This window comes from Babylonia areolata, chromosome 13 (genome assembly GCF_041734735.1).
Source record: "Babylonia areolata isolate BAREFJ2019XMU chromosome 13, ASM4173473v1, whole genome shotgun sequence".
Classification (NCBI taxonomy): domain Eukaryota; kingdom Metazoa; phylum Mollusca; class Gastropoda; order Neogastropoda; family Buccinidae; genus Babylonia; species Babylonia areolata.
Window position 1 is genome coordinate 36,863,567 of NC_134888.1, and position 22,298 is coordinate 36,885,864.

The window sequence follows — 22,298 nt, forward strand, 5'->3', positions numbered from 1 at the left end:
AGATGGCTGTATACAACGCCTGCGTCCTCAGCACCTTGCTGTATGGCAGTGAGGTGTGGACCACACATGCTCATCAGGAGAAAAGGCTCAATACCTTCCACCTGAGAAGCCTACCATGCATACTCGGCATCTCCTGGTAAGACAAGGTGACAAACACCGAAGTATTGACTTGCGCTGGCCTCCCGACCATGTATACCATGCTGAGACAGCGTCGGCTGCGCTGGCTGGGCCACGTTCGCCGCATGGAAGATGGCCGCATCCCAAAAGACATCCTTTATGGAGAGCTCACCACGGGGCAGAGAAGCATCAGCCGCCCACAGCTGAGATACAAAGACGTTTGCAAACGTGACATGAAGGCACTTGAGATCAACACTGAGTCCTGGGAGGACCTTGCAGATGACCGCAACAGCCAGAGAAGCACCCTCAAGAATCAGCTACGGATTGGTGTGGACAAACTGTCAGCTGCTGCAGCAGAAAAGCAAGCTCACAGAAAAGGAATGGCAGCCAACAGACCAGCATCAGCTTACACATGTGACCGCTGCGACAGAGACTGTCTCTCTCGCATCAGTCTCTACAGTCACAGGCGACGCTGCTTGGTCCAAGCAGACAGCCCAATTAGACATTAGGTTGGATATACTCTATCCATGGTCAGCCATGACCGAAGGAGGCCTACTACTATGTGATTACTGGTACTTGCAATGTGTAGTATTGTACTGGTGTATACAGATTTTGTTTTTCTACTTCTGTGTCCTCATGTGTTGTGTGGTGTAATGCACTACTGCACATGTAGTGTTTCATGTGAGGCGCTTTGAGCACATTATAATGTGGAGTTTGCACCATATAAGTACACTATACTATCATTATCATTATCATCATCATCATTATTATTAACATTATTATCACTATCAACATCATCATCATTATTATCAGTATCATTACTATTTTCATTATTATCATTATCATCATCATCATCATTATCATCATCATTATTTGCCATGAACTGTCAGACATCCTCAGGTTGGGGATTACAGTCAGTGCTGCACACATCACTACCTGTGACAGTGACCATGAGGCCATCACCCACACACCAGTACCTGTGACAATGACCGTGAGGCCATCACCCACACACCAGTACCTGTGACAATGACCGTGAGGCCATCACCCACACACTTACTACCTGTGACAATGACCGTGAGGCCATCACCCACACACCAGTACCTGTGACAATGACTGTGAGGCCATCACCCACACACCAGTACTTTTTAACGGTGACTGTGAGGCCATCACCCACACACCAGTACCTGTGACAATGACTGTGAGGCCATCACCCACACACCAGTACCTGTGACAGTGACCGTGAGGCCATCACCCACACACCAGTACCTGTGACAATGACTGTGAGGCCATCACCCACACACCAGTACCTATTACGGTGACTGTGAGGCCATCACCCACACACCACTACCTGTGACAATGGCCGTGAGGCCATCACCCACACACTAGTACCTGTGACAATGACCGTGAGGCCATCACCCACACACCAGTACCTGTGACGGTGGCCGTGAGGCCATCACCCACACACCAGTACCTGTGACAATGACTGTGAGGCCATCACCCACACACCAGTACCTGTGACAATGACCGTGAGGCCATCACCCACACACCAGTACCTGTGACAATGACTGTGAGGCCATCACCCACACACCAATACTTTTTAACGGTGACTGTGAGGCCATCACCCACACACTAGTACCTGTGACAATGACCGTGAGGCCATCACCCACACACCAGTACCTGTGACAATGACCGTGAGGCCATCACCCACACACCAGTACTTTTTAACGGTGACTGTGAGGCCATCACCCACACACTAGTACCTGTGACAATGACCGTGAGGCCATCACCCACACACCAGTACCTGTGACAATGACCGTGAGGCCATCACCCACACACCAGTACCTGTGACAATGACTGTGAGGCCATCACCCACACACCAGTACTTTTTAACGGTGACTGTGAGGCCATCACCCACACACTAGTACCTGTGACAATGACCATGAGGCCATCACCCACACATCAGTACCTGTGACAATGACCGTGAGGCCATCACCCACACACCAGTACCTGTGACAGTGACTGTGAGGCCATCACCCACACACCAGTACCTGTGACGGTGACCTGTGAGGCCATCACCCACACACCAGTACCTGTGACGGTGACCGTGAGGCCATCACCCACACACCAGTACCTGTGACGGTGACCGTGAGGCCATCACCCACACACCAGTACCTGTGACGGTGACATCACCAACACACCAGTACCTGTGACGGTGACCGTGAGGCCATCACCCACACCCCTGCTCCCTGTGACGGTGACTGTCGCTGCTGCACCCACACGCACACCCTGTCTGCTGCTGGCCGATATCTGCATGGACTGGGGATCCACCATCCTGATTGTCCATGGGCTTCCTGTAGGAACAAACGTGACAATACGAGTTACGTATAATTCATATATATATTTGCATGGACCGAGATTCTACCATATTGGTTTTTCATGGGCTTCCTGTAGAAACAAACGTGACAATACGAGTTACGTATAATTCATATATATATTTGCATGGACCGAGATTCTACCATAATGGTTTTTCAGGGGCTTCCTGTAGAAACAAACGTGACAATACGAGTTACGTATAATTCATATATATATTTGCATGGACCGAGATTCTACCATATTGGTTTTTCATGGGCTTCCTGTAGAAACAAACGTGACAATACGAGTTACGTATAATTCATATATATATTTGCATGGACCAAGATTCTACCATATTGGTTTTTCATGGGCTTCCTATAGAAACAAACATGACAATATGAGTTACGTATAATTCATATATATATTTGCATGGACCGAGATTCCACCATATTGGTTTTTCATGGGCTTCCTGTAGAAACAAATGTAACAACACGAGTTATGTAGAATTCATATATATATTTGCATGGACTGAGATTACGCTATATTGGTTTTTCATGGGTTTCCTGTAGAAACAAACAAACAGACCAATTAAAAAAAACAAAAAACTCTCCATTATAATCAGATTCTAGCACAGATAATATGGCAGCAGTTTCCTCCTCTGCCGTCCTGATGGTCTTAGTCAGACATGACTGACTATCATACACCCCTGGAGAACATCAGGTCTGAAACGAGTGTACCACCACCATCACCACCACCGCTTCTCCCATCATCCCTTACCTTCCACCTGCTGGTCATTGAAGGTCAAGGTCACGGTGTGGGTGTCCACCTGTTCAGGTAGGAAGGAGGCCATGAAGCGATGGTCGCTGACTTTTTCCACGGCACAAGGCACTCGCCCCCCGTTCACCTTGATCTCTATGTTCCCAGACCCCGAGTCTCTGGTGTCAACTGTACACAGACAGTATACATGGGTAGTGTTCTCTCTATCTCTTTCTTTCTCTCTCTCCCTCTTTCTCTCTTCCTCACTCCCTCTCCTTCTCTCTCTCTCTCCCTCTCACTCTCCCTCTCTCTCTCCCTCTCTCTCACTCCCTCTCCATCTCTCTCCCTCCCTCTCTCTCCCTCTCTCTCTCCCTCTCTCTCCCTCTCTCTCTCTCTCCCTCTCTCCCCCTCTTTCTCTCTTCCTCTTTCCCTCTCTCTCTTCTCTTTGTGTCTCTTTTGCACCTCCCTTTTTATACCTCTGTCCCTCTTTATCTCTCTCTGTATCTCTCTCTCTCTGTGCCTCTCTCTCTTGCCCCCCTCTGCCTCTCTCTCTCTCCCTCTTCTCTCTCTATTCTCTTTTGCACCTCCATCTTTATATCTCCCCCTCTTTATCTGTCTCTCTCTCTTGCCCCCCTCTGCCTCTCTCTCTCTCCCTCTTCTCTCTCTATTCTCTTTTGCACCTCCATCTTTATATCTCCCCCTCTTTATCTGTCTCTCTCTCTTGCCCCCCGCAGCCCCCTCTGTATCTCCCCCATCCCCACACCCCCACCTTTCTCTCTCTCTCCCCCTCTTCTCTCTCTCTCTGTGTGTCTCTTTTGTACACACTCTCTCTCTCTCTGTGTCTCTGTCTCTCTCTCACATGCACACACATGCACACATACACACATAAACACACACACAAAAATAACATATGCACACATACACGTACATACACACACAAAACACATACACAAAAAGAACACACACACACACACACACACACACACACACACACATGCCCATCAACGGGTGAGACAACCAATGTCTGAGAAACACACACATACACACACACAAACACATGTACAAAAATAACACACACACACACACACACACACATACACACACACACACAAACACATGCACAAAACACACACACACACACACACACACACACACATCAACGGGTGGGACAACCAATGTCTGAGAAACACACACACGCATACACACACATGCACGCACATGCACACACCACACACACAGACACTCACACACACACACACACACACACAGAGCAGATCACTCACTATAGAAAGACACAGGCAGTGTGTGCAGATAGCAGGAGGGCATGTCAGAGACACGCAGTGCACAGGACTGGGTGTGGGGGCGGGTGAGGGGGTTGGGGTGGACCTGGCAGATGAAGGGGGACCCCTCCACCCTCCTCCCCTCACACTGCACACTGATCCTGTGATCACCTGTCACACACCCCCAGTCCACTCACTCTTTATTTATGTACATCACTTATCTCTTACACTATTTCATTCCACTCACTTCTCTATATACCTGGTACATCACTTATCTCTTACACTATTTCATTCCACTCACTTCTCTATATACCTGGTACATCACTTATCTCTTACACTATTTCATTCCACTCACTTCTCTATATACCTGGTACATCACTTATCTCTTACACTATTTCATTCCACTCACTTCTCTATATACCTGGTACATCACTTATCTCTTACACTATTTCATTCCACTCACTTCTCTATATACCTGGTACATCACTTATCTCTTACACTATTTCATTCCACTCACTTCTCTGTATACTTGGTACATCACTTTTCCCTTATACCATTTTATTCCACTCACTTCTATATATGAATCACTTGTTTCTTATACTATTTCGTTCCACTCGGTTCTAACATACATCGCTTATCTTTTCTATCATTTTGTTTTAAAATGTCACAATACAAACACTATGAATTCAACAGGACAACAAAAAAATCTGTGTTTTTTTCATATGCATATAATCATATGCACACACCATATATGACGTTCGTCTCTGCAGGTTGAAATTTATACATTGTAGCATGGATTATAAAGAAAAAGGAAATAAGAACAATACAGCTGACAAATCATTTCATTCTGTTCAGTTCGAACTTCATTTGTCACTCATTCCTTATATCATTCAATTCATCTCATTTCTTGTCAATTATATCATTTCATCCATTCAGTTTTAAATATAGATCACATATCCATTACATCATTTAATGATTTAATGTACTTGGTTCTAAGATATTATATCACTTGTCCCTGATACTGTTTTATTCTACTAAACATACACTGCTTGCCTACATGTCATTCCATTCATGTCACTTAATAATGATGATGATAATACTAATAATGTTTCTTTTTATACAGCATATAACCCTGCGTAATACAACGCACTGTATGTGCTCCACTCGTATATTTCTTGCATCAACTCCACACACTGATAAACACCCATCCACACATGCAGAAAGCCTGTAACATAGCTATCGTAAATGCTTGGTAAAATAAATAAGTTTTGAGACTGATTCCAAATTCCCTCCAAGTTGGAGTGTTTTGCACACTGGATGGCAGGGAGTTCCTTATTCTGGGGGCCATGAAACTAAAACCATGTTTCCCAAAAGTCTTCATTCTATGTCAAGGTCCCAGATGGTGTATTCTTTAATGATTTGGTGCACCTGCATTGTTGTTTTTCTGTTTCTCTCAATAACCATGCAAATTAACAACAACAAATTGTTATGTTACCTCACTTGCATTTGGACATGAAAACAACTCACCTGTCTGTGCAGGAGTGAAGAGTACCTGGACAGTGTCCTGGTCGATTTCCTGAATCTGGTAACTGACCTCATCCCCATTTGGCGCTGCGAGCGACACAGGCTTTGTTGATATTCATCCATGTCTTTCCCAAACATTTTTAGACATTCATATTTTTCCAACCAGAATGGCAACATATACCTTCAACTTTTATTTAGGTTTTTCTCCCTCTTCCTGTTCAGTCACACACAAAAATGTTGAAATGTTCTGTATTATGATGTTGTTGGGCTTTTTTTGTATTTTTCTGTATAATGCATCATTTCTGCTTGAATAACTATATAAGTTTTGCACTATACAGAGTGACAGTGTCTGAGTGACAGTGATGACCTCTGTGTGTGTGTGTGTGTGTGTGTGTGTGTGTGTGTGTGTGTCTGTGTCTGTGTGTCTGTGTGTGTGTGTCTGTGCCTGTGTGTCTGTGTCTGTACCTGTGTGTCTGAGTGTGTGCCTCTGTGTGTGTGTGTGTGTGTGTGTGTGTGTGTGTATGTCTGTGTGTGTGTGTGTGTGTGTGTGTGTGTGTGTGTGTGTGTGTGTGTGTGTGTGTGTGTGTCTGTGTGTGTGTGTGTGTGTGTGTGTGTGTGTGTGTGTGTGTGTGTGTGAGTGTGTGCCTGTGTGTCTGTGTGTGATGAGCATGACCACAGCCAAAAATCACAACTGAAGACCAAAATGTACTTGGATCCTGATTACAAACAACAACATTATAAAAATAAAAATAAGAAGAAGAAAAATAAATAAATAACCCACAGAGAAAACCACATTCATCAAGTAACAATAGACTATGTAACAAATAAATGACAGTTTAATAATCAAAACCACTCTTTGTTTTCTTTTTTCTGCCACCAATAAGTTAAACACACACACATAATATTTTTTTTTTTTGTTGGGGGCGGGGTGGGGGGATGATACAAATGGAATCCCAAACCCAAACACCTGACAGTCATGCAGTTAATTCACTGTGTGGACTGTGCCTCCCAGGCTTCAGTCAGTGTGGTACAGACATGGACAGAGGTAAGGAACCAGACAGGTGTGAGGGACGTACACCTCCTACCTGCCAGGTGAGGGAAAAGCTGACCACCGGCGTGCTGTGTGTGGTGTAATGCCTGTTTCTAGAGCTTTGTGTGTAGCTGACGACCCAAGGGAAACGAGTCTAGTGAGTCCCCATTTGGCGCAACAAACACAGCTTGCATAGAAACACTTTGTGTAGTATTCTATATGGTGGCAGTGGTGGGATTAGTTGATTATGTGCAATGACTTTCTTGAATGAAGCAAGGAAAGACATAGTGAGAGCGAGGAACTGTGTGTGCTGTGGGGGCAGGGATGAGTGTGTGTGTGTGTGTTTGTGTGTGATAACAATGTGATACTTCTGTTGTTTACTTACAAGTGCAGAACATTAGGCTGCTGTCCACAAATGGCCCCCTACTTAATCAAAACTGAACAGCGATAGCCTGCATATTTACACATGGCCTGTTTACCTGGAAGTGCACAAGAAGGAGCTGTCTGTTCATATAAAGTGCTCAACAGTAGGTGGTCTGTTTACAATTGGCCTCTGTTTACATAAAAGTGCAAGAAGGTAAACAGTTGTTTGTTTACAAAAGGAGGGGTTTCTCTTAAAGTGCACAGCAAAAGGTTGCTTGTTTACAAATAGTTTGTTTACTTTCAAGCACACAACAGCTGGCTGTCTGTTTGCAAGAATGCTCTGTCCACTGACTGGTTAGATATGGTTTAGGTGTGGAAATTCAAGAGGTATAGGTCTGGGAGTTGTACTGCTTGAACACACATACACACAACCTACTCCACCCACCCCACCCTGTTATTACAAGAACCAACTTTCTTTACATATGTAACCCAAAATGCCAAAGACTCCCTGTGCCTACATACATTCATTTTCTTCTTCTTTCCGTAACATGACTAACATCGGTTTACTGATGAATTTGTCATGATGGTCCATGCTAGGCATTTCATATTTCTAAAAGCCACCCAAAGCTAACATGGATGACATGACTTTTTGATGCCTGTATTTGATGTTCTGCATTTCTATACACATGAAGGGGGTTCAGGCAATAGCGGGTCTGCACGTGTGTTGAACCTGGAGTCAGAAAAATCCCAGTCCTTCAACCACAAGGTGTGTCAAAACTGGGAATTGAACTCAGGCCACCCAAGAGAGAATTAAGTGCTTTGACCATTCAGCCAACCCACCTGTCACAACTACCAAAAACAAAACAAACAAACAAACAAAAAAATCAAATGTGCCATAAATCCTCAACCTATAAACTAGAAACAAACAAACATGAGGATGTAAACCAAGACTTACCTCACAGCCGGAGAAGGGTTGAGGTCATGAAGCTGTGACCTATGCTGTCACTGTCAAGGTCAAGGTTAGGTATGTCCGCATGCCTTCCAATCCAGATGGGGATAATTTTGTAAATACAACATCTGTGCATGCCGTCCACTTTATGATTCAACACAAACCTCCCACATGCCCAGTTATTACACTGACAAACCATCCAATGGTGGCACCATAACAAGTCATCAGTAAATCAGTCCAGCAATGTACGAGAGACAAAGAAAAAAATAATGAATCTATCACAAAAACAAAGTTTCAAAAAGCGACAGAAATTGCAGAACTTCCTCACCTTATTCGTATACTAGTTATCACCTGCAGTGTGTGGATGTATGTATGAAACGGTGTATGTGATATTTTTTACACTTGTATCTTCGTAATATTTGTAAAAGCTGTTGTTGACTTTTACAGTTATGGTCCCCATGTTGTTTACTTGTCTATGTTGTAATAAATGCACCTGACCAAATTTCTCCAGTTGGAGATAATGGAGTTATTCTTATCTTATCTTATCTTATCTTATCTTATCAGTCAGAAATGTACTGCACACTCTTCATGCAGGAAATTTCTCTTTTGCCATGTGTATACTCAGTTCACTCAAAAAACAACAATTAATCAATGCAAATGTAAAGACAATAATAGCTTTTGTCAAGGTCTCTCATCATTACTATCTGATTCACGTGTGCCTCTGCCAAAGCATGCAGTTGAAAGGAAAGACACACATGCCATTGCTACAGCATGTTTATAAACATTCACCAAACATTCACGAACCAATGCATCAAACATGGCTGTTTCTTTTTTACGGATGGAACCAACTGACTCTTATCACAGCAAACTGCATGCTGGGGCAATAATACGTGGGAAAATAACATGACAACAGAGGAGAGAGAGAAATAAAAAAAGGCAATAAACCAAGACAGCAGCAGCAATAAACAGATGAAGGGGGCAGATGATAAACAAATCAAGGGGATATTACCATCAACAAATTAAGTGGATACATGATAAACAAACAAAGGGAAACACAATACACAAAATGACGGGGACACATATTTCTGTCTCTGTTATTATAAAACACAACAGTGAGAATGGAAGAAACATTATGACTGGGCACTTGTGATATCAATCTTCATTCATCACACTAGAAAATGAACAGTGTGATCTTGTGAACATCAAAGAACCCCTGTAGAGACAAAAACTCAAGTCATGTTGTACCTGACACAATGTCGTACAAGACATCATGCTGAAAGTTAAGATGACCATAATACACATTGTTGTTCATTGACATGCACTGTCATACCATCAAGGTCAATATCAACATTTCTCTGGCATCCACATAGTTTTAGCACCAGAAATAAAACAGCAAAGCAGAAAACAAGAATCTTGGTTTCAAAATACAGAACATACCCATTCAAAAAGCGTAACATTTTTCTCTTTCTACCTAGTTTCATAACACATTTCACTAAAACTCTCCTGCTTCAAACATCACACAAATCAAACAAAAATACAACCATAGAAAAAACCCAACCTTCAAAGATTCAACTTATCTGATCACAGGCATACATATATATATCAACATTTCTCTGTTATATATATATATATATATCAATCTCAATGCATAAAGTAGACCAGAGATCCACTGTCTACAGAGCAATAACTTAAACTGACAGTGTGTGACCACTGTCTCTACAAGAACTGACAGAAGACAGGTACTTGTCACAGGAAGCCAGAAGGGGAGGTAAGGCTAACAGCGGCAGGTTAGGGTTAGTGTTAGAAAGCCAGTGTGCAGTGAGAGAACAAGCCTGTGGTTGTCACCGAACACTACCACAGATAAAAGCAGACAGTGATATCAGATATATATCAGGGCATTTCAAGCTCGGTAAAAACCTGCCCTCAATATCACACATACATCTAGGCATTTCACACTCGGTAAAACCTGCCCATAATACCCCACATTTCTGTAAATAATACATGTCTAACTTCGTAAAAAAGGTAATTATAAGTTCTAAACTGTTTTTCATCACATATACATACATTCATGATATGTTACACCCATAAAATGGCAGCAATTGTCAAACAATTCACCACAGGAATACAACAATAACTTGATTTAATGTGACACATTCAATTCATCCAACCCAATATAACGTCTGCATGCATGTTTCAAACACCAACACAACAGGAAAGGAAATATGTCAACATTTTCACAATGGCTAATAATCATTGTTCAAGAATTTACCTGAACAACCACATATCAATGCATAGAAAACATCATTCGCAAACGAGAATTACACAGACATCATCTACATACACTAATGTGCACACACACATCGCTACTGCAACCACCACAAGTGCACGCATACACACACAAACACACACACACTTACACACATATATTACTACCACCACCACAAAAACACAAAAAAACATACAAGCGCTGGACTAAAAACACATCAACTTACAATACAAACACTCATAAAACATAACAACACACACACACACACACACACACACACACACAACCCACTCAAACAACACCAGCCCACAAGAACACACTTCCCCAATCCCCACCCACGCACCCCTCCGAACTCACCGACAGCACAGTCAGGACTCACCAGGACAGGTGGACAACTCACCAGCGATGTCGACGTTGAGTTTGCCATTGCCGGCACCCTTGGTGTGGATGGTGAAGGTGGCCGGCTGGTGGACTGGAACCAGGCTGATGCCGTCACCACTCAGCGTCACCAGGGAGGAGTCCACGACGTCCACAGTGAACGGGGAGTCTGACCGTCATGGAAAACGCCAAAATTAAAAGCTAAAGGTCCTTTTACAGCCATCGGGGCAGTGAATTCATAATTACTGTGTCAGGGCTCACCTTAGAATGTGGAGTGATGGCCTAGAGGTAACACGTCCGCCTAGGAAGTGAGAGAATCTGAGCGTGCTGGTTCGAATCATGGTTCAGCCACCAATATTTTCTCCCCCTCCACTAGACCTTGAGTGGTGGTCTGGACGCTAGTCATTCGGATGAGACGATAAACCGAGGTCCTGTGTGCAGCATGCACTTAGCGCACGTAAAAGAACCCACGGCAACTAAAGGGTTGTTCCTGGCAAAATTCTGTTGAGAAATTCACTTCAATAGGAAAAACAAATAAAACTGTACGCAGGAAAAAATACCCAAAAAATGGGTGGCGCTGTAGCATAGCGATGCGCTCTCCCTGGGGAGAGCAGCCTGAAGTTCACACAGAGAAATCTGTTGTGATAAAAAGAAATACAAAGTACAAATACAAGTACAAGAATAGGCAGGGCGCAATCCTCCTCTTCTGCCATTTTAACCCTCCCCAACCAAAGTCAGGTACCTGTTTACACCTGGCTGGAGTGAGGTAAATCAGAGTGCAGTGCCTTTCCCAAGGACACAACACCATGCTGAAATACAGCCTCACAACCCCTGAGTTTCAGTTTCAGTTTCAGTTTCAGTAGCTCAAGGAGGCGTCACTGCGTTCGGAAAAATCCATATACGCTACACCACATCTGCCAAGCAGATGCCTGACCAGCAGCGTAACCCAACGTGCTTAGTCAGGCCTTAAGAAAAAAAATTTTTTTTTTAATAAAATAAAATAAAAATAAATAAATCAATAAATAAATCAATAAATAAAATAAAATAAAATAAATAAATACATAAAAAAAGAACTACTACTACTAATAATAATATGTATAAGGCGCAAAAACTTGATGAAGTCAACTATAAGCGTACAAAAAAAAATTAATAAAATAAAATAAAATAAATAAATACTGGTAGACTCTTCATCAAAAGTCCAATGTCTAACTGACTTTGCCACGGTGCCTCCTTGGGGTTACACACGCCCATCTGTCTGTAATAATACTCTTCTTGGTTGTCCATCATGTCTGACGATGATGTCCATGTGCTTCTCTACTACTACTACTACTACTACTACTAACAATGATAATAATGCGTATTTGTTCAGCGCCCTTTCTCTCTAAGAACTGAGGATGCTTCACATGAAAAAAAACAACAACAAAAGTTACAAATTGCACAAACCACTCATGACCACAATCTCTCTCTCTCCTCCCTCCCCCCTACTCCTATCTCAGACATACAAATTGAGTCTGCACGGACATGGGGGGTGGTGCTGCAGAAGTAACAAACCAAGAGTGCTTGCAGAGAAGCTCTGAAAAGATCGAGTTTTTAGTGAAGAGCAAAAGGCAGAGAAGAGTTCACACAATGCACGTGCTGTCCAGAATGAACCGGGAAGTCTGACCGCCATGACAAAGACAAGGGTTGTAAAGATTCAGTGTCGTAGAAAATTGCTGTTTGTTCCCATCCTGTCCCCCCCCCAACACCCCCCCCCCAAACCCGACACACACACACTCTTCCATCACCACACACACACACACACATACACACACTCCCCCATTACCCCCCTACACACACACACACACTCACATTCCACCCCCACCCCAACACACACACATGCCCACCTTTAACCTGCTGGTCATTCATGGTGACATAGACAGTGTGAAGACCCGCTCCCCCTGGCATGAAGTCGACACTGTACCGACCTTGACCGTCGGAGCTGATGGACGACGGCACTTCTGTTCCCTCGTGATACACGCCCACCCCTATCTCCCCTTCACCCGCCTCTGATGCATCCGCTGAAACACAATTCTTCATTGACTATTGATACCTACACATCACCTATCAGAGACCAAACTCTATGCATTTTACAAAGTCATTTGCTGAACAGGCTACAAAAAACCTGCTGAACCTACAAATAAAATAGCAGGCAGAAAAAAAAGGGGGTGGCACTCTCAGTGTTGCGACTCGCTCTCCATGGGGAGAGCTGCCCGATTTCACACAGAGACATCTGTTGTGAACAATACAATGCAGTACCTGGGTAGAGCTGATTGACAGCTGCCTTTTGATGCTCAACATTCGTTTCCTGTGTATACATATTTACCTCTGTCTTCACTGTCTTCTTGCCGTTTTCTTGTTTCCGATAATTTGTACTGCAATACTGTACAGTATGCTTCTTTCCTTTCTTTTCTTTCTGCATTTTGGGGGCTGAAGCTCGTCTTCACTCACATGTATGAGTGGGCGTTTATGTGTACGACAGCAAGTTAGTCCTTTAGATAAGTTGGTAAAGTGAGGTCCCATGAGCAACATGCACTTGTGTATATAAAAGAACCCAAGTAAACAAGGGATGTGTTCTTGGAAAAACGTTGCATTAAAATCCACTCTGACCGTAAAACACATACACGTTTTGACAGAAGAAAAATGAATGGGTGGCACTGGTTAATGGTAATGCGCTCTTCCTGGGGAGAGCAGTCCTAATTCTAAGCAGAGTAGCCTGCTGTGGCCGAAGTATAATACGATAAAGTACAATGTGCATTTTTACCCTGCCATTAAGGCAGCCACACTCCATTTTCTGGGGTAACCTCTGCTTTTTGATTTGAAGAAATTATCCTTTTTTCCCCTCTGCATGTCTGAATTCCAAGATACAGTTGTCAAGTCTGATAAATGGTGGAATTGTTTGACAAGCATTTTTAAAAAGAAAAACCTCAAATTAAAGCTTGAAAATGATAAAGGTGACAATTTATACACATGTTTCAGTGTATGACATCATAAGTAAATACACTTACATCTGTGTCTATGTCAGTACATGCATGCATTTGCACAATGCATTCAAACCACATAACTATCAATGTCTGATATTATAAGCGCATGCACTTGCATCTGTGTCTAAATCAGCATACGCATGTGTTTGCACAATATCAGTGTACTTAAACCATCTGTGTCTAAATCAGCATACGCATGTGTTTGCACAATATCAATGTATTTATACCATATATCTCTCATACGTCATGTAACAAGATCCAATGACCTTGCTAAAACAATCCTCCAGGGAACTGTTGAGGGAGGGAGATGGAGGGAGACAGAGGGAGATGGAGGGAGACGGAGGGAGACGGAGGGAGATGGAGGGAGACGGAGGGAGACGACAGAACAAAAGATGGACTGTCTCTTCACAGGGCTGAGGGAGAAGAAGAACAAGAAGAAGAAGAAGAGGAAGAGGAAGAAGAAAATCTCTCAATGTATGATTTTATAATACTTGCAGTTGCATCTGTGTCTAAATCAGCTTCTAAATGCCTTTACACACGTATCAGAAAATGGGAAAATATAGCATCTTTGTCTGAATCAGCTTCTAAATGCCTTACACATGTATCAGAAAATGGGAAATTATAGCATGTGTGTCTAAATGAGCTTCTGAATGACTTTACACATGTATCAGAAAATGGGAAAATATAACATTTGTGTCTAAATCAGCTTCTGAATGCCTTTACACATGTATCAGAAAATGGGAAAATATAACATCTGTGTCTGAATCAGCTTCTGAATGCCTTTACACATGTATCAGAAAATGGGAAAATATAGCATATGTGTCTGAATCAGCTTCTGAATGCCTTTACATATGTATCAGAAAATGGGACAATATAGCATGTGTCTGAATCAGCTTCTGAATGCCTTTACACATGTATCAGAAAATGGGAAAATATAACATCTGTGTCTAAATCAGCTTCTGAATGCCTTTACACATGTATCAGAAAATGGGAAAATATAACATCTGTGTCTGAATCAGCTTCTAAATGCCTTACACATGTATCAGAAAATGGGAAAATAAAGCATGTGTGTCTAAATCAGCTTCTGAATGCCTTACACATGTATCAGAAAATGGGAAAATATAGCATCTGTGTCTAAATCAGCTTCTGAATGCCTTTACACATGTATCAGAAAATGGGAAAATACAGCATGTGTGTCTAAATCAGCTTCTGAATGCCTTTACACATGTATCAGAAAATGGGAAAATATAGCATCTGTGTCTGAATCAGCTTCTAAATGCCTTTACATATGTATCAGAAAATGGGAAAATATAGCATCTGTGTCTAAATCAGCTTCTAAATGCTTTACACATGTATCAGAAAATGGGAAAATATAGCATATGTGTCTGAATCAGCTTCTGAATGCCTTTACATATGTATCAGAAAATGGGAAAATATAGCATCTGTGTCTAAATCAGCTTCTGAATGCCTTTACACATGTATCAGAAAATGGGAAAATATAGCATGTGTGTCTAAATCAGCTTCTGAATGCCTTTACACATGTATCAGAAAATGGGAAAATATAACATCTGTGTCTAAATCAGCTTCTGAATGCCTTTACACTATCAGAAAATGGGAAAATATAGCATGTGTGTCTAAATCAGCTTCTGAATGCCTTTACACAAGTATCAGAAAATGGGAAAATATAGCATATGTGTCTGAATCAGCTTCTGAATGCCTTTACATATGTATCAGAAAATGGGAAAATATAGCATCTGTGTCTAAATCAGCTTCTGAATGCCTTTACACATGTATCAGAAAATGGGAAAATACAGCATGTGTGTCTAAATCAGCTTCTGAATGCCTTTACACATGTATCAGAAAATGGGAAAATATAACATCTGTGTCTAAATCAGCTTCTGAATGCCTTTACACAAGTATCAGAAAATGGGAAAATATAGCATGTGTGTCTAAATCAGCTTCTGAATGCCTTACACAAGTATCAGAAAATGGGAAAATATAGCATCTGTGTCAAAATTAGTACATGCATGCATTTCGCCACATATCAGAATATGGGCAAAATCAAACATAAATGAATGTGAATAACACCGAACCAGGATTCTGTCCTCTACACAACGCAGCACAACGACAAACAGCACATCACCACCTCCCCCACCAGGTGTCGCCACGCTCCAACTGACCGGTGAAAGCGAGGCTCTGACCCACGGCTCCCCCCTCCAGGCCGGACACACGGACAAGGGAGGGGTCATAGACGGACAGAGGGAAGGGGCTTCCGTCAATGTGGTCACCATCGTACAGCACCGAGATGCTCCAAATACCTGTCACAATTACCAGCCACCTCCATGTAGTGTGAGTGTCACAGACGATTATAATGATAATGATAATAATAACGAAAATAATAATGATGATGATAATCACAACAGCAACAACAATATATAATAATAACAAAAATAATAATGATAACGATAATTACAACAACAGCAACAATATATAATAATAACAACAACACTTCTAAAACTACTACTTCTGCTACTACTACTACTACTACTAATAATAATAATAATGATAATAATAATAATAATGATAATCACAACAACAGCAACAACAATATATCACAATAATAATAATAACACTACTACTACTACTACTACTAATAATGATAATAATGATAATAATAATAATGATAATTACAACAGCAGCAACAACAATACATAATAACAATAATAACAGCAACACTACTACTACCACTACTTCTGCTACTACTTATAAGTTGTGGAGTTTGTCAGCCTACTTTGCAGGATTTTCTGCTTTTTCCTTTGCGGTTCTAGTCACTTCTGTGTCTGTGCTGTTGTCTGCTGCATAAAAGGGAGGTGTCTAAAGGACGTGAACCCAAGACAGAAGTAGAAACTGCAGTCGTCTGTCTTCATTTCCAGTGATGTCAACCCATCACATTCACTAAATAGCCATAGATTTGCATAGAACTGGCATTAAATTTAAAATAAATAAATAAATAAATCCAGAAATGGCGATGGGGTACAACAGATGATTTTTTCCTATTAATGATCAGACATGTTAGTTAATCAAACCAAATGCTATTAGCGCAAAAAAACAAAACAAAAAAAACACGAGCTCTTGAAAGACACTTCTGCCCTCTACTCAAATGACTGTATATTCTGACAATACGGCAATCAAATACTTAGAAAAGTTTTCGCCGACCATCACAACAGAATCGGAAACCACCTACCGACTTCAGTGGGCGTGAAACTGGCATCAAACACACCAGGTCGGTACAGGGGGGAGATGTCTTTGGTGTAGCCGCTGGGACTGCGAGCCTCCATCTGAACATTGCCCTCACCCGCAGAGGACACGTCCACCTGAAAGGTAAGTACACTGTGATGTGCACACCTGGGAATTATTGCGTTGACAGGTAAGTACACTGTGATGTAACACACCTGGGAATTATTGCAATATGATTCTGATTCTGGTTCCAACATAACTACACACCCACACAACACCCACATACATAATTCTACACACACACACACACTACACATACACAACATGTGCACACCCACCACACAACACACCCACCCACATAACAGCAATACACCTATACAACACACACACACACACACACACACACACACATCGACATACATCAACACACACATAACATGCACACACATACAATAGTTTGCACCCATACATACACCAACCCCCGCCACCACCACCCCTACGACCCTCCCTCCCACCCACCCCCCCCACCCCACACACATACAGGTGACAGAACTACCTTCATGTCGGTGAGAGTGCCCACACAGGCGCGGCCAGGTGGCAGGAAGGAGACCTGAGAGCGGTCAGCCAGCACACGGAATTGAACCGGGCTGCCTGCGATAGAGGTGGCACCGCTCTGCACATCCAGCTGCACACAGTCATTCAGCATCGTCGTCACCTCACACTGTTTTTGACTCACTTGTGTAAACAAGAGGACAATGCAGTTCCACAGTCTCCCGAGACTGATGGATGTCTATCTGTCTCTGCAGTAAAAATGTCTGTGATTACACTGGTCTGCAAATCTGTTGATCTGGGAGACCAGGAAAAAATCCCTACCCTTGACTCACATGTGCCACAAGATACAACACAATGTATTTTTTATTCATTCAACTGGACATTAATTGTGCATCCACAGGCTCGTCACTCACCCCACACAATATTTCAGCCCACAACTGAGTAGGAAAAGCATGAATCAGTCAATGCACCACAGCAGCGCCACACACACACATGTGGAGTGTTGGCCTTGTACAATCTAAGCACATTGGTTCGAATCCCAAAATCGCCAGTATTTTCTCCCCCTCTTCTAGAACTTGACTGATGGTCTAGACACTAGTCATTCAGATGAGATGAGAAACTGAGGTCCCATGTGCAGCATGGACTTAGCCCATGTAAATGAACCCATGGCAACAAAAGTGTTGTCCCTGGCAAAATTCTGTAGAAAATCCACTCTGATAGGAAAACAAATAGAATTGCAGGCAGAAAAAAAAACAACCAAAAAAAAGGGTAGCGCTCTCAGTGTAGTGACACACTCTCCCTGGGGGAGAGCAGCTTGAACTCCACACAAGGAAATCTGTTGTGACAAAAAGAGTAATACAATACAGTACAATACACATGACAGGGTTTTGAACTTAGGGGCCCTCGGACTGAAAGTTCACTGCTTTAACTCTCTCCATACGAACGGCAAAAGAGACGACGTTAACAGCGTTTCACCCCAATTACCATCATCAAAATATTGCAAGCGGAAGGCTCTTATACTGAAGAGGTGAATGTTGACAAAGAATACCACAATTCTGACGACGGAAGCTAAAGGTTGGGTCATTCAGACACCAAGTGGACATCCGAGGGGTCTGTATAGAGGAGAAGAGAGGACTGGCCGTACTGAGTGAGTTAACCACTCGGCTGTTGTGTCGTGCCCTCTCACCTTGTGCTGGCCGGTCTCTGTGGGGGTGAAGGAGCAGGTGGCAGTGGACCCTGACCACTCCATGCTCACGGGCGGGTTCGAGTCCGGGCCGATGACCTTGGCACTGATGCTGTCCGCTGAGCCATCCTCCAGGTGAACTTGGAAGGTTTGCTGTGAACAGAAAGGTGTGCTGGTTGCTTGGTGCTGTCCTGTGCAGTGTAACAAGGTCCTGGTGGTGAGTAATATGTATCAGTTTCAGTTTTCAGTTTCAGTAGCTCAAGGAGGCGTCACTGCGTTAGACAAATCCATATACGCTACACCACATCTGCCAAGCAGATGCCTGACCAGCGGCGTAGCCCAACACACTTAGTCAGGCCTTGAGAAAAAAAAAAGGTTGATAAATAATAGATAAGTGTACATAAATAAGTAAATAAATACATAAATAGATAAATAAATAAATAATAATTATAATATGAAAAAAAAAAGGTATCAACAACCATCTACCTGAAGATCTAGTCATCAGCCCCATCCACATGTAATATGCGACTTCTGTTCAAACGTGTGTGTGTGTGTGTGCGTAAGCAAGAGAGAGAGAGAGAGTGTGTGTGCGTACGTACATGTGTGCATGTGTGTGCAGTGCGTGCATGTGTGAGTATGCACAAGTTTTTATTTTGATATGCACTTGTATGCATCCCAATTTCTACTGTATCTATGTTTGTGTATGATTTTTGATTTATGTTCGTACCTTGTTATGTACTATCCCCCTCCAATATTCCTTGTGACCCCGGTACACTTGGTAATAAAGACATATTCTATTCTATTCTATTCTATATCATGCTTTGTGTACTTACTGGCTGTTGGTACACTTGGTAATAAAGACATATTCTATTCTATTCTATTCTATCCTATTCTATATCACGCTTTGTGTACTTACTGGCTGTTGCTGTTGTGTAGTTTGTTTTGCTCTGCTCTGGTGGTGTGTATGGCACCTTTAACGTATGCTTTCTACTTTCTAAAAATCTGGTGTGGCCTTCAATCATCCACACACACATCAAATTCTTCCTTATGTTTCACTGAAGGTGTGGCATGGTCCCCTATTAGACGGGCGCAATAGCCAAGTGGTTAAAGCGTTGGACTTTCAATCTGAGGGTCCTGGGTTCGAATCTCGGTAACGGCGCCTGGTGGGTAAAGGGTGGAGATTTTTACGATCTCCCAGGTCAACATATGTGCAGACCTGCTAGTGCCTGAACCCCCTTCGTGTGCATACGCAAGCAGAAGATCAAATACGCACATTAAAGATCCTGTAATCCATGTCAGTGTTCGGTGGGTTATGGAAACAAGAACATACCCAGCATGCACACCCCCGAAAACGGAGTAAGGCTGCCTACATGGCGGGGTAAAAACGGTCATACACGTAAAAGCCCACTCGTGTACATATACGAGTGAACGTGGGAGTTGCAGCCCACGAACGCAGAAGAAGAAGAAGAAGTCCCCTGTTATATGTTTATTTTTTTCTAATCTGGTATGACCTTCAATCATTCACACACATCAAATTCTTCAATATGTTTTACTGACACATGGATGCAAAATCTAACTTTGTGTTGTGCAGTAAGTGCAATCTGTGTGTGTGTGTGTGTGTGTGTGTGTGTGTGTGTGTGTGTGTGTGTGTGAGTGTGTGCATGTGTGTGTGTGTGTGTGTGTGTGTGTGTGTGTGTGTGTGTGTGTGTGTATCTGTCTGCCTGTCTGTCTGTCTTCAAGATGTAATTTGACCTCCTTCTAAGGGCCGGAAGCCTGGAGATTAAAGTTTTTGTTCTTGTTCAAGATTTAATGTTCTTGTATCAGCAGTGTGCTGACAAATACAGCTTGATACAATCTTGTTTTTCTTACAGTGGCTGCTTCCATATCATAATCTTTTTTTTTTTTTTTTCTTTTTTTTTTTTTTTTACTTTTGAACTGAACATGATAAAATGGGCTGTGAGCATACACTATAATCACAGAAACATTCAAGCCTGGCTGTACATTACAATGTGAGCAATCTGAGGCTGTATATTACAATGTGAGCAATCTGAGGCTGTACATTACAATGTGACCAATCTGAGGCTGTACAGTACAATGTGACCAATCTGAGGCTGTACATTACAATGTGAGCAATCTGAGACTGTATATTATAATGTGACATTACAATGTGACCAATCTGAGGCTGTACAGTACAATGTGACCAATCTGAGGCTGTACATTACAATGTGAGCAATCTGAGACTGTATATTATAATGTGACATTACAATGTGACCAATCTGAGGCTGTACATTACAATGTGACATTACAATGTGACCAATCTGAGGTTGTACATTACAATGTGAGCAATCTGAGACTGTACATCACAATGTGACCAATCTGAGGCTGTACATTATACTGTGACATTACAATGTGAGCAATCTGAGGCTGTACATTACAATGTGACATTACAATGTGACAAATCTGAGGCTGTACATTACAATGTGACCAATCTGAGACTGTATATTACAATGTGACCAATCTGAGGCTGTACAGTACAATGTGACATTACAATGTGACCAATCTGAGGCTGTACATTACAATGTGACATTACAATGTGACCAATCTGAGGCTGTACATTACAATGTGAGCAATCTGAGGCTGTACATTACAATGTGACCAATCTGAGGCTGTACATTACAATGTGACAGTACAATGTGAGCAATCTGAGGCTGTACATTACAATGTGACATTACAATGTGACAAATCTGAGGCTGTACATTACAATGTGACATTACAATGTGACCAATCTGAGGCTGTACATTATAATGTGACCAATCTGAGGCTGTACATTACAATGTGACATTACAATGTGACCAATCTGAGGCTGTACATTACAATGTGACATTACAATGTGACCAATCTGAGGCTGTACATTACAATGTGACATTACAATGTGACCAATCTGAGGCTGTACATTACAATGTGACCAATCTGAGACTGTATATTACAATGTGACCAATCTGAGGCTGTACAGTACAATGTGACATTACAATGTGACCAATCTGAGGCTGTACATTACAATGTGACATTACAATGTGACCAATCTGAGGCTGTACATTACAATGTGAGCAATCTGAGGCTGTACATTACAATGTGACCAATCTGAGGCTGTACATTACAATGTGACATTACAATGTGACCAATCTGAGGCTGTACATTACAATGTGACATTACAATGTGACAAATCTGAGGCTGTACATTACAATGTGACCAATCTGAGGCTGTACATTACAATGTGACCAATCTGAGGCT

The 22,298-nt window shown here is 42.3% G+C and overlaps 2 protein-coding genes and 1 long non-coding RNA gene across 4 annotated transcripts in view; all 3 read right to left on the reverse strand.

Annotated features, from left to right (window-relative positions):
• Window positions 1-22,298, reverse strand: part of LOC143289242 (filamin-B-like) — a 128,617-nt gene that overhangs the window by 72,412 nt on the left and 33,907 nt on the right. For both annotated transcript variants that reach the window (XM_076598221.1, XM_076598220.1), the window contains exons 8-13: window positions 19,011-19,160; window positions 17,829-17,957; window positions 17,280-17,409; window positions 16,216-16,353; window positions 12,899-13,072; window positions 11,038-11,184 (exon numbers count right to left, since the gene is read on the reverse strand). In XM_076598221.1, the coding sequence (XP_076454336.1) occupies window positions 11,038-11,184; window positions 12,899-13,072; window positions 16,216-16,353; window positions 17,280-17,409; window positions 17,829-17,957; window positions 19,011-19,160 (868 nt within the window). The remainder of the gene's footprint in view (window positions 1-11,037; window positions 11,185-12,898; window positions 13,073-16,215; window positions 16,354-17,279; window positions 17,410-17,828; window positions 17,958-19,010; window positions 19,161-22,298) is intronic.
• Window positions 2,228-4,551, reverse strand: LOC143289295 (filamin-A-like). Its single transcript, XM_076598294.1, has 3 exons — window positions 4,509-4,551; window positions 3,247-3,414; window positions 2,228-2,468 (listed from the first exon to the last, which is right to left on the reverse strand). The coding sequence occupies exons 1-3, from the start codon at window positions 4,549-4,551 to the stop codon at window positions 2,272-2,274; spliced, it is 408 nt and encodes a 135-aa protein (XP_076454409.1). The 3' UTR covers window positions 2,228-2,271.
• Window positions 4,587-8,588, reverse strand: LOC143289243 (uncharacterized). Its single transcript, XR_013056224.1, has 3 exons — window positions 8,378-8,588; window positions 6,033-6,116; window positions 4,587-4,676 (listed from the first exon to the last, which is right to left on the reverse strand). It is a non-coding gene; the product is annotated as an uncharacterized LOC143289243 (long non-coding RNA).